General features: G+C 39.7%; 2 protein-coding genes and 1 long non-coding RNA gene across 3 annotated transcripts in view; 2 read left to right on the top strand and 1 right to left on the bottom strand.

Moving 5' to 3' along the window:
* The window catches only part of LOC118424420, a 4995-nt gene extending 1337 nt beyond the window's left edge, over positions 1-3658 (bottom strand). Inside the window, exons 1-5 of the mRNA XM_035832981.1 lie at positions 3517-3658; positions 2667-2892; positions 2341-2444; positions 1762-1887; positions 917-1119 (exon numbers count right to left, since the gene is read on the bottom strand). Of these exons, the coding sequence (XP_035688874.1) occupies positions 917-1119; positions 1762-1887; positions 2341-2444; positions 2667-2892; positions 3517-3570 (713 nt within the window). The 5' untranslated portion in view covers positions 3571-3658. The remainder of the gene's footprint in view (positions 1-916; positions 1120-1761; positions 1888-2340; positions 2445-2666; positions 2893-3516) is intronic.
* Positions 3659-3863: 205 nt separating this feature from the next.
* Positions 3864-7097, top strand: LOC118424508. The gene is made up of 3 exons (XR_004832207.1): positions 3864-4094; positions 4302-4409; positions 7013-7097. It is a non-coding gene; the product is annotated as an uncharacterized LOC118424508 (long non-coding RNA).
* Positions 7098-7120: 23 nt separating this feature from the next.
* LOC118425031 (altered inheritance of mitochondria protein 21-like) overlaps positions 7121-12465 on the top strand; it is a 6469-nt gene continuing 1124 nt past the window's right edge. Inside the window, exons 1-6 of the mRNA XM_035833846.1 lie at positions 7121-7135; positions 7477-7772; positions 9442-9535; positions 9790-9882; positions 10348-10435; positions 12100-12410. Coding sequence (XP_035689739.1) covers positions 7121-7135; positions 7477-7772; positions 9442-9535; positions 9790-9882; positions 10348-10435; positions 12100-12410 — 897 coding nt within the window. The remainder of the gene's footprint in view (positions 7136-7476; positions 7773-9441; positions 9536-9789; positions 9883-10347; positions 10436-12099; positions 12411-12465) is intronic.

The following is a 12465-nucleotide window of genomic DNA, read 5'->3' on the forward strand; positions in this document are numbered from 1 at the left end:
ATTATCTCACCATATACACCATATACACCGAGGCATTAACGTTATTATCATATAGCCTATCCAACTGACAGTTATTTCACACAAATTCCTTTATAACAAATAAACACTTTAATACATTACATAAAATACATTTGCAATATATATATTGTACAATAGTGTCTACTAGTATATATAATACAAACATTAAACTATTTCATCATCATCATTTAACTAATAATTTTAACTAATCATCTGTTTGTGAGATAGCATATCAGCATCAACATGTGGCTTATTTGCAATACAAACTACATGTATTAAGTGGAGTCCTGGTACCCCCCATGCAGAGCCTTTTCACTTGGGCACGACAAAGTACGTATATATGAAGTGATTTAGGAAGGTACCGGCTTAATCACGTTAGAAAGCCATAATGAAAATGTGTAAAATCAGCATAATTCCTTTTCAAGTATCCCTATATTCCCCATGTGGAGCCCTAATTAACATAACCAATCAATCATAATATTTTTGACAGTTATGCATGGTTTACACACAAACAACAGTACAAAAAAAATTCATGACTGTCCCCTGTATAATGGTGCGGTCCAATAAGTGGTCGGTTATTAGAATAACCGACCACTTTTGAGGTTACTGCCTGATAACCCATGGGAAATGGGGGCCTCTGATTGGCCAACTCCATCTGGCTATATGATAATATACTGTAATTCCTGATTTTTTCAATGTACTGTTATGTTCACGGTTTTCATGGTGACGACTGTAACACAAACTTGTCATTACTGATAACAAATAATTCACAGAATTTTTTATGTGCCCCTGCCACCAACGTGAACATTTAGCTCCGAGAACAAGTTCAATTTTCTCAGACCATGAAAATTTGGTACCGAGAAGACAAAGTGAATTACAGTAGCTAAATGGTACATACAGAACGCTGGGTCTCGGCTGGGGAGGAAAGGACCCATCGGAGTCGTCCGAGGCTGACACGTGAGCGGAGAGGGAGGAGATTCTCCAGCCACTGTCGCGCAGCACGGGGTGACACACCTCCATGGCGGACCCCACGTGCTCCACTGTCCCCAGCAGGCTGGTGCTGACCTTCTGTAGAACTCCCTGGATGTCGGACATCTTCTTCTGTAGGTGGAGAAAACTAGTCAGCTGGAGAAATCTAGCCTGGTATCCAACCGTATTATAGCTCCTGAGTCTCTTCTGTATTTGCGGAGAGGACAGAAGAGACTCGGGAGCCATGATACGGCTGGATATCAGGCTAGGAGAAATCCCACAACTGGGCTTAATCTAGTTCAGGTATAATTCATTGAGAATAAATACCAGACTCGCCAACTAGCAATTACTCAAGCAACTGGATATGATTTTTTAAATGGTCAGACCGTCTCAGACGTTTCAGATAACATCTGTTTTCTTTTTTCCCGCTATCTTTTGGTGTCACTGATGTCTGACCTTTTCCAAAATCATAACCCCCACAGGATGGGGAACAACAGACGTTAAACCGGAGAGTGAGTGAGTGTGTGAGTGATATCCAGTTGCTTGAGTAATTGCTATTTGGCATATTTTACTACTAGTACCTGGATGTCTAACCTTCATTAAAGTAAATACCAGACCATTATTATTATCATTGTGGGAACCCCACTACTGACGACCTGTCACACCTAACTTTTGCACATCTATCTGCAAGTGTTCTTTAAAACTATCCAGCAAAGATGCCCCAACTGTGCTTGGTGATAAGCTTGGCAAGGGCCATGGAGGAGAGCCACTGACCTTGTAGTGCTGTTCGTTGTCCTTTCTGTGCTTGAGAGCTGCCTGCAGATCATGCAACTTCCCCTGTAGTGAGATGACTCGCTGAGCAAGGGCGTGATTTTCCTGCTGTAGTCCCAGGTTCTGGTTCTGGAGAAGAAATCCATTCATAGGTAAGTCTGATGCAACTAGCCTGGGTACAACCTGATTTCTACCAGGGCTTCTAAGCACTCGCTGCCCTAATAAGTAGAAATTGGATGGTACCCAGGCTATGACGGTACCCAGAGTTATGTTGAAAAAGAGCTGGGCAACCATATCGAAAAGAAATTTTCCAAGAAGATCTTGGATGTTATCAACATGATAGATTATATCTCTCACTTGTGAGTAAACGGACATTTGACAAATAAGTTTTCCTGTAGTGACTGCTGGCTCAAAACTTTTGTGTGGTACTCTGGCTATATCCAAGACATTTGTAACAGAAAATAAGTGCCATGGTATGAAATAAATCTGACCTTGAAAGCGATAGGAAGTTTCCATGTAAAGCATGTTCTAGATTTGGTAAAACTAAAAGGTATCAGTGGAAGTTGGGAGACAGAAGCCTACCTGGAGTTTCCTCACACCCTGTCTGCTGGCAGCCAGAGTGCTCGCCAATTCCCTGTTGTTGGTTTTCAATGAGGATAGCTTCTTCCTGACAAAGGATGAATTTCCTGAAACAAAAAAAAACAACACTTAAAACTTTCATGGACATAAAACAAGATACGTTTTAAAAATATGCTGACCTAATTTAACAATACAAATGTTCTGATTAATCAAGGACAATTCTTTATGCATGAAGATATTGTAGACACCTAAGAAATACTGATATCGTTGATAACTAAGTACCACTAGTAGTAGTAGACAAGGATCATCATATTTCTAAGGATTCTTACCACTGTAAATCCTGGACCTAGGGTCTGAGATCTCCATTTTCTTCTCTTGGATCTTCTTCTTCATCTTATTTTTCAGTTCCGCCATCTTGTTGGTGGACTTGTTGAGTCTTCCCCGAGTGACCCTGCCCACTTCCTTCTCTTGCTCCTCATCTGTAGCTCCATCAGTTTCCATGATGGTTGAACTTGATGCCATCCTTCCCCTTGGCTTGTCTTTCTCATGGGTAATCTGAAATTTCAATGAAATTATGGGTGAATCACTGAATGAAATCATAAAATTTATGAATGCATTGCTGGATGCATGATGAGTGTAACTTGTTAAAAGTCAGAGTTATGTTTATAAAGAAATGGAATTAAATCATAGGTGTAACAGTGGGATTCAAGCGCTGCCATGCATGCCAAACTGACCACGTCAACAACTCAGAGCTTTTGGCGTTGTGGTTTGAACGTTGGATTTGTGATCTGCCGATCCAGGTTCGATCCCGGTTGTCTAGGCACGTTGTTTCTTTCTACTCCCCTGTTGTTTCATAGGGAAGATCAATCAATCAATCTAAGATATCTATTGGATATGTAATAGACCTGTTACCAGATACTAGTAACATGTATTTCAGCCCGACTGTTCATTATTTAGCGTTTTTTTTCTGCATAATATTTTCTAAGGTGAAAGCCGACTATGTAGTATTTGAATTTGAAAGAACTTGAGCACTGGTCCCCTCGGATCGAATGTCTCAAAAATATCGGTAAAGAAAACGAAGTAGTGAGAATTTTTCCAACACGCGACGCTAACATTACCCTGCTTACTATATAACTCCAATAATGCCAATAGATACCATAAATTGTCCTTATTTCTCACCTTTTTGGTTAAAATCCCCGAATCTTTCCGACGGTTCCTTCCAACCGACGCCATCTTGGAATCAAACTACCCGGCCTTCGCTCTGATTGGTCAAATCCGATGTTCCCTCGCATTACGTCATGCGCTGACCGTTGGACTTTGTAAATAGGGGTAAGTGCTATCATAGGGAAAAATAATGACATTTATTTGCTTTATTTTCACAAAATAAGTTCTTTTTTAAGCACATAATTTGAAAAAATATAAATTTTGGTATCTAATATAAACTATTAATGGTATTTGATGAAAGAATTAATTTTTTTTATTCAAAGATTTACCCAATACTGCATAATGGTCTCGCCCCACCAGCTGGAGTAACATGTGCATACAAAACGCCGTTGCGGGGAGACTGTACATTGACTGATCGCCTCTCCTAAGAGCGCCACGGAACTCGACGCCAGGTTGTTTTCCTTTGAACAATTACTTTAAAGTACAGATCAAAGAGCCTCTAACATCTCGAGCAAAACTTGAGCAGCGCGTTTCTTCGTATTATTTGCCATCGAAGACATGTTACGTGACAAGGAAATTATTGCATCTTGAAGGTAAGCTTGAGGTGTTTTCGACCAGGTGTGGCGTCTTAACTGTCCACGCATCGATAACTTTCAATGTTAAGAATTCTGTTGCTTCGTGACCCGGCTACGGGACGACTGTCAGCAATGTGCCGAGTGTGTTTTACACGCAAACTAACACCGTTCTTGACATGTTTTCCTGACTTAAATACTTAGTAACAGACTCCGCCCCCTTTTCAGGTGTACTGCAACATTCTTGTGGGTTCTAAGGCGAGGAGGAAGTATTCAAGAAAATATGGCAATGGACGTAGACGCCCTACAGATTGCAAAATCTGTGGAGAAGAGATTGTAAGTACTGTTTTCTTGTACTAGTTTTCTTGTCAAAGGGTTAAATTCAGCCTACAATTACTGTACAATTTACAGAGTTAACAAGTTTGGCAAGCACATTAGTTAAAATTTATAGAACCAATCATGGCTAATTTTACAGTATTGTTGACTTATTGCCTGAAGGCGTTTGGTAGAAACAAGCGTTGCTTAGCTATTATCTTCCTACTGGTGGCAATACAGAGATATGGACTTTGGATTATGAACTTAATTCTCTCTGGCACCTTCACGGTTTGCTTTAGTGTGGAGTTCAACAACAACATGCCATTATGTCGGACTGGGTATTATACAAATGACTTCTGTATTGACATTGAATGATGAGTCACCAGTTGCGAGCCCCAAAAGTACATTGAGGTGTTTTTCATTTTGGCACTACCCTGATCAAAGTTTGCTGACCGTGTGTGCAGCATTTGCTGCCAGAAATTGTCTAATAGGAAATCATAAAAAATGATAGCTCAATGGGGTTATCCAAAAAGCTTTAAGTCACTCTCCCAACTTTTCTCACTGACTATTCATGAAAATCAAAGTAATACATGTACCAATGGTATGCAACTGTATGTAGCAATGAGGTTTTAACTTATCAATTAAGGACTTAGTCAAACTACACTGGTGGGAGATTTAATCATCAATCCACATGTTTTTAAACCTTAAAAGGCTTTTCAAACCTTAAAAGCATCCAACATCAATTTACACTGGTGCATTAGTTACTGTATTTTGTTTACACCTTGGTTTACACAACCATAGTTTTTGCTCACCAACATTTTCACACCTCTCAGTTTCCTTTATCAGGGATAATTTGAACTCTGATACTCCTAGCCACACAGCAACATGCGGTCCCAAACATGACCTCTGCTATGTTAAGTGTTTTGGAGATCTAATGTTTTACCAAACAATTGACTATATTGATCAGATTGCCTTTTCAGTATCAAAGTTCCTCAACAATTATCCTGAAATATCTGTCAGCTGCCTGAATCACGAAGTTGACAAAATATTTCCATACGATTTTTGTTTTTCAAAAACCCAGCCTGCATTCTTTAAGAGAATAATCGTCAGGGTTAGCGAGTGAAAAGTAAATATGGTAACCAGTGCGGTCCGTCATGCTTTTAATTCAGCTTAAATGACCCATATCTAGAATTACATGCCTCTAAGCTGACATTGTATTTTTTCCTGGGGTGTGACTGTTTCTCTCGCTTGCTGTGTCACCTAAAGAATTACAGGTGCATCGCACAACTAAGGACGCTCATAATGTAACGTCCTTGGTACAACTAGAATTCAAAAGGAGTTAATCCACGTATTGTTCCAAAACCGTAGACTACAAATTCTACTGACTTAAGCTTTACATTTGATATTAAAAGTACAGATATGACAGGTGCATAAATTGTTTGTTGTCAACACAATTCAGACTTTGCCTGTAAGGTTGATTACGATAAAGGTTGAATTTGGCTACATGTTTGTCAAAGTGTTGGAAGGGAAGTGGATTACATAAAAGTGTCATACGCCAAGTTTGAGCAACACTTACTCACAGCAATATCATGGGATACGTTAAATGTCAAGAGGGAGAGAAACGGTAGGAGGGAAGTGGTGGGTAAACAGTGCCGGTGTTACTGTAGTGTAGGCACCACCGCGTCTGTCAACACACCAATGTTTGAGTTGGAGCTGGTCTGGTGTATCGACAGCAAAGCAAAGATTGGAGGGCTTTTCTTTCTTCCTCGTGTGAATGTCAGTGATGAAGGCGGCCATGTTATTGACCATTCTTTTGCAAAGGTCAAGTGCGAGGGATGATCCATTAGATTATGGGGGTGGGAGTATTGATACAAATTATGCAGCTTTTGAAGTACTGCAATTGGAGATTTGTTCAATGAGTATTCAGGCCTGTGCCTTTGGAACAATTGATTTTTGATATTAGTTATGACAATGGTCTAATGAAGCTAAGCCCTGCCCCTTCCAAAAGCATTATTGGTTGGTCCCCAGTATTGACTACAGTACTGATTGCAGGTGGCTTATTATAGCCATAAAACTCGACATTTACACAAGTCTCTGTAAGATGACAGATTTGTTTGTGCACTTCAGGCTAATTTGTTGTTAGGAGGACCATAAAGGCATTTAAGGACCAGTTCATTTAGACAACTCACAGGGGAATAAAGTAGTTACTAGACTAAATCTTAAACGTTTATGGATGTATAGTTTTTTCATCAAAATAAAATGTATTAGTACCAGTTTCATTATCTTAAAAAATAATGGATTGGGAGCTCTTAAGAAGATACACAGTGCTTCATAAATGTTTATGGAAATCTCCCTTTTTTTATCAAAATAAAATGTTTTACTACCAGGATAAATCCGAAACTAATTGGATTGGGAGCTTTGAAATAACACTCGTAAACAAATAACACAGTGCATGTCAGAAGATAATAATTATCTAGTAACAATTAGTATTAATTGTAATAATCATAATTTGTGATAATTTTTATTATGATGAAGTCATTCTCTGACAAGAATTTTTTTTTTTCAAAACTTATGAAATTAACTACAAACAAATCTGTATTTTTTTTGGTTCTTGTTTCCTCCAGGGAGTACTACATGAATGTAAAGAGATTGGAGGAGGGGTTTGATCCGACGGGACAAGGCGTGTACCGAACATCACACCGTATGGTAGGTTATTTTACAATCATCTACAAATGTGTAGTACAGTGGTATATATGAACAACCTTGCCTCTGGACTGATGAGTTGGGAGTCTTAGCTGTTGTTTCTCTACTGGAAAGGGTCACAGGAAAGGGACAGGTTGTTAAGCTGTGATCCAGTGTTCATTGTCCAAAGAGTAACGGAAATTCTCCCAGGACAATGAACTTAAAGATTCAATTTTGAAGGTGGAAGATTTACCATTCGAGCTAAGCTGGTTTTAACTTGACATATAATAGCAAAGTTGTTTCTTACAGGTTACTTTCAAATATTTAATACATAGAAACAAACGATCACAAATTAATGAATTTTATTCAGCATCAAGGTTAATAACAAATTTGATGTTTCTTACAGGCGCCGTATGACTTGGGACATCTTCTAGTGTCCACCAAAAAACCAAGAAGATTCCGAGGAAAAATCACTCAAAAGCTGAACCCTCAAGAATCAGCAGACGCCAAATCTACAGGCGACAGCCCCAGTGGCACTGCTGGTACCAACGGAAGGGTCGTGAAGGAAACTTATGTTCCGCAGGTGGCCAGGAGCGACAGTGGGTTTGAGAGCAGGAGTGAGACTCCGCATATTCCAAGGCTGGATATCAACGGGAAAAAATCCCAGCTGACTTCCAAAGGCCCTTCTTCTGAATATCCCAGGTAAAAAGATAGCCAAGAGGGTCTGCATGGGGGGGGTCTTGGTAACGCTTAACGGTGAATTCAGGAGGCCCGGTAACGGTTAACGGTAAATTCAGGAGGCCCGGTAACGCTTAACGGTAAATTCAGAAGGAGTTACAAAACATAACACCGTTGAAAGTAACATTCACGTGCATTCCTATTCATACAACGCTAGAGTAGCTATATCAATGGGGGGAAATATCCGACTAATGACGAAGCAAAATGTGCCCAGAACCCGGAGGAATGACAGGGACATTGTCCATGACATCTGTAAATTGACGGAGGCAGAGTTCCCGGCCCGCCACAGAGACGGCGGCAGCAAATTTCTTATGGGGGGATTGAACTATTGTTTCAGCACATGGAGCGCCGAAGGCGCGACGTAACCCAGGGGGATTCCCCGGGAAAATTTTAAAATCAAGACCCTCTTAAATGCTGTTTCCTGCATTTTCGGCAAATTTTTGACTAAGCTAGGTTGATTTCAGACATTTTCATCAAATTACACAATGATTATAACGTTGGCCTCCACCCCCGACATATTTTACCATTTCGAGCTCAGAAGGCACGAGACGTTGCAATATAAGTCCAGGAAAATTAAAATCTGGACCGTCTGAAACGCCATTTATTGCATTTTGAAGGACACATTTTGCTGTTAGATGAAGCTAAATTAAATGACATTTTATTTATTAGAGAGAAAAGTTTTTTGTGCCTACCCACGCCCCTAAATATTTTCACCATGTCATCGTGAGCGCCAAAGGCGCCAGCCGTCGCAAGGAAGGTCCGGAGAAACCTCATTATCTTCATTCTAGGAGAACTTTTTGCCAGAAACTAAGCTATGTTTGACACTGAAATCTGTATGAGTGATAAAGTTTTGAGGGCGACGCTTCCGCAACATATTTTACCCTGTCCAGAGCCGAAGGCAAGAAAATTTTGACATCTGGACCCTTTGAAACGTCATTTCCTGCATTTCCCGGGGTTCTATCTGGCATTTGACTTCGTGTGTATAACGGATTACGAAGAATTTCTTGGTAACGCTTAACGGTGAATTCGGGATAACAAATAACGGTTAACGTTGAATTAAAACGACCAATAACGCTTCACGAAGAATATACCGATAACGATTAACGTTAAATTAGAGAGGGTCGGTAACGATTAACGGTGAATTAAAATGGCTCGTAACGCTTAACGGAAAAAGGCATGCAGACCCTCAGCCAATAATAGACCTGATGTATTATAAATACCTTTACTGCACTTAATTGTATGCATGACATTTCATAGATTTTGATATGTTCAGTATCATTATCCACCTATGATTAAGGTACTGACTTAATGGTATATGCAACAACACACTTGATTCATGCAATATGCAGACTAGTATCATAGTAACTGTTAGTAACACTGTGTTCTGTTCGGACAAGAACACGGGTCCTGGGTACGAATCATGTTCTGCTACAAACCTTGTGCCCTTGACACAAATCTTTTCTCACCCCACCCAGGTATAAAAATGGGTACCTGACTTCAGTTGGGGAGGTAAAAGGCAGTGGAGGAGAAGACAAGGTACATAACAACCCACTGCCCCTATGGCCTTAAAAAGCCTACCGTACGGGACTGTCTTGACTTTAAAAGTTTAACCTTCATCTTTTTCTCCCCCCAGTCTGCCCCTGACTCCCAGACTGACCTCCAGTGCCAGACATCGAGTTCCTGTTATGGAGGCTGACAGGCTCGCCAAACATGCCACCAGACTCATCGTAAGTTGGAAATATGTAATTTACACTGTTATTTATAGATTACAACATGTAATCAGGAAATTAGTTTAATCTCAATTCTGTTTTTGTCCTTAAAAAACTTTTGAGATCACATCATTTTTAATCAAAATATGGGTACTGTAAGTTGTAATTTGATAATGATAATGATTGTATTGTGTTGATATTGTAATTTTGTTTTAAAAGACTGAATGACTAGACCATCCATGAACTAAGCTTTCCCATGTTGTCCCCTGTAGGAAACCCTCCCCCTAGACCAGCTAACAGCCATGCACTCCAGCCGCTTCCACCCCATCCCTCAGCCTGTACAGCCACAGAGACCCAGGCAGAAGGTGGGGCATGCAAGTCTTACACACACAAAAATCCATCAGATGTGTTGCATTTCTATTTGTAATTAGAAGTTAAGGGGAAGCATAGCTCTTGATCTACTGGTTGCCAGTACAATACAGCTAATTGGAGTGGACTGAGAAAAGTTGTGTGCCTTTCTGAAGAGCAGAGGATTGGTAACATGACAGGATTTGAACCCAGGACCTTTGCCTTCTGAACCAAACACCCTGCAAATAATGCCGTACGATCCCACTACAGTTTTATCATAAAGCCACGCCTTTCTATGTTCAATTCAGTTCAGTTTATCATTGTACATGTATGTATCAGGTGCCACAAATGGCAGCATGGCAGCCAGCAGGTTGCGGTCTTTAAGTCCAACTTCTAATCCTTCAGCACTTTCTTGAGTGTCAGGTTAGGCCGTCCCCTTCTTCTTACTTTGTACGTTTTGTTATTCATGTTGACTTCTCCAGGATGTGAGTCCCAGGGCCAGCAGCCTGTCCAGGAATGTCCATGCCTTACTACACGGGACAGCCACACGGGAGTACATCAGTAGAACAGGTGGGAATGTGTCATCTGCCTCTGAATGTAGCAAAATTCACTAGGTTACATACACTGTACATCCCTTACTTTGAAAAACTGTGTTGGAGAGGTCTCAGTGCAGCACCCCCATGTATATACTGTTTAGATATACAGGAGTGTATTATACTGGGTGATGTTGCATTGGAGATGTCTTTAGGCACAACTTCATTTGTGATCCAGTTTATAAATGTTAATGGAGGTTACTAATTACAAATGTATATCTATAGATGTACTAAAGGGCATGTGGGGGTGGGAGAGGGGCACTTGACAACCTTCCTAAGCCCAAAGTTTTCTCAGTCCTTTCAACTCAAAATGTGTTTAGAACAACAGTTCAGCACCAAGGACATGTCATATAGAACATTATAGAGACATTTTTTTCACACATCTTTCATAGGCAAATAATTTATGACACTGTTTTTCTTTTCATCCCCTTCCATGTCACTTGCAGACATGAATCAAAGAACATAATTATAGCACTTTATAATCATTGTTGTGCAGAACAAAATCCTATACATTCATGTGCAGCGATTCCTTTGATTTCAAATAATCTGACTACAGTCATCATTTTGTGATGGCAGCAAAAAACAGTACAGTTCAACAACACAATAGACATACATGTATTGTGCCTTTTACAGATGTTAATTGCTTTACCAGTCCTGTTTTTACAGCAATCCAATATAATTCATTTTTCCCAGTGGGAAACAATGCTACACAGGTCATAACATGTCAAACAAAATCCACCTCGAAATGTATATAAATATTTTATTCCTTATATGAATGATCAGTGGTTTTCATGTATGTCAAGCAATAATGTGCTCCAATCTAAATTATTTATGACCTATTCAGACCATTGTAGTTTTTAATGGGACAGACAGTGCAGACAATAGGATGATGAATACAAATACAGCCGACTATTGTTGATGAGGACTAACTGCTGAATGGTTGTTGATTGGAAACTGGTTTGACACATAATGCATCTTCCTATAGATGTTCTTGTTGCCCACAACAAATCTGAATTGTTTACTACTGTATGAAATATGAATAAAGAGACTATTTTTTACACAGTTGATAAATGCTTTATTCTCAACAGTCAACTTTTTGGTGACCGTCCGTCACTTTCTTCATAGCAATTCTGACTGGTTCACATTGTCCTGCAGGATAGGTGTTGGTGAGAATAAAGTAATGGTTGTGTAAAAAAAGGAGTCTTTTTATTCAGTGACATACCAACCTGATGAAACTATTTACAGTATGGGATATGATGGTTGGCTGATTTATTTGCTGTTTTGTGTCTAGACAGAATTAAGATTTGCTTGTAGCAAGATTTTATCAATGACAGTGACACATGCAGGTTTAAAAACATGTACAGGGCTGTTCAAAAAAAATTTAGCATCATTGTGAATTGCTTGGTTTGAAATCAAATGTTTTGTTTTCTGGAGTGATTTGAATTTTGAAAAAAATTGATTTCATGGTACATTTTTTTCAATATTTCATTTTTTTTACCAAAATACAAAAACAGGGGTCAAAATGATTTCAGTTCTTTATCTTATCAAAGCCTTTTCATCCTACCCTGACTGTGTAGATCTCTTAGTTTGAGTCTTGAAATTATCATTAAGAACAACAATGATCCTTCTCCTTCAATGCAGAAATAAAGAGGGTGAAATCTGCCAGAGCTTACCGAGCCAAGTCCGCCAAACCAAGCCCCCAGCAACCGACCAAACCTGCTGACGAGAAGCCAAGATCCAAGTCAGCCCTGGGGTTGCACAGGCCCAAAACAAAACCTGTCAAAACTGTTAAATTACGTCGTGAAGATTACGAGAGTGATGATGATGATGACAGTGACACATGGACATCACAGTACTTGAAGGATGATGACTCAACAACAGAAGAAGCTGTGTTTAAGGAGATGCCCAGAGGAGCTGGGACCACGGTTCAGCTGACAGGGTGGTTAAGGCAAGTAGCTTTGAATTTTTACCTCCTTAAAAATGGAAGCATTATTTCGATTGGTCTCT

Source organism: Branchiostoma floridae, chromosome 10 (genome assembly GCF_000003815.2).
Source record: "Branchiostoma floridae strain S238N-H82 chromosome 10, Bfl_VNyyK, whole genome shotgun sequence".
In the NCBI taxonomy this organism is placed as follows: Eukaryota; Metazoa; Chordata; class Leptocardii; order Amphioxiformes; family Branchiostomatidae; genus Branchiostoma; species Branchiostoma floridae.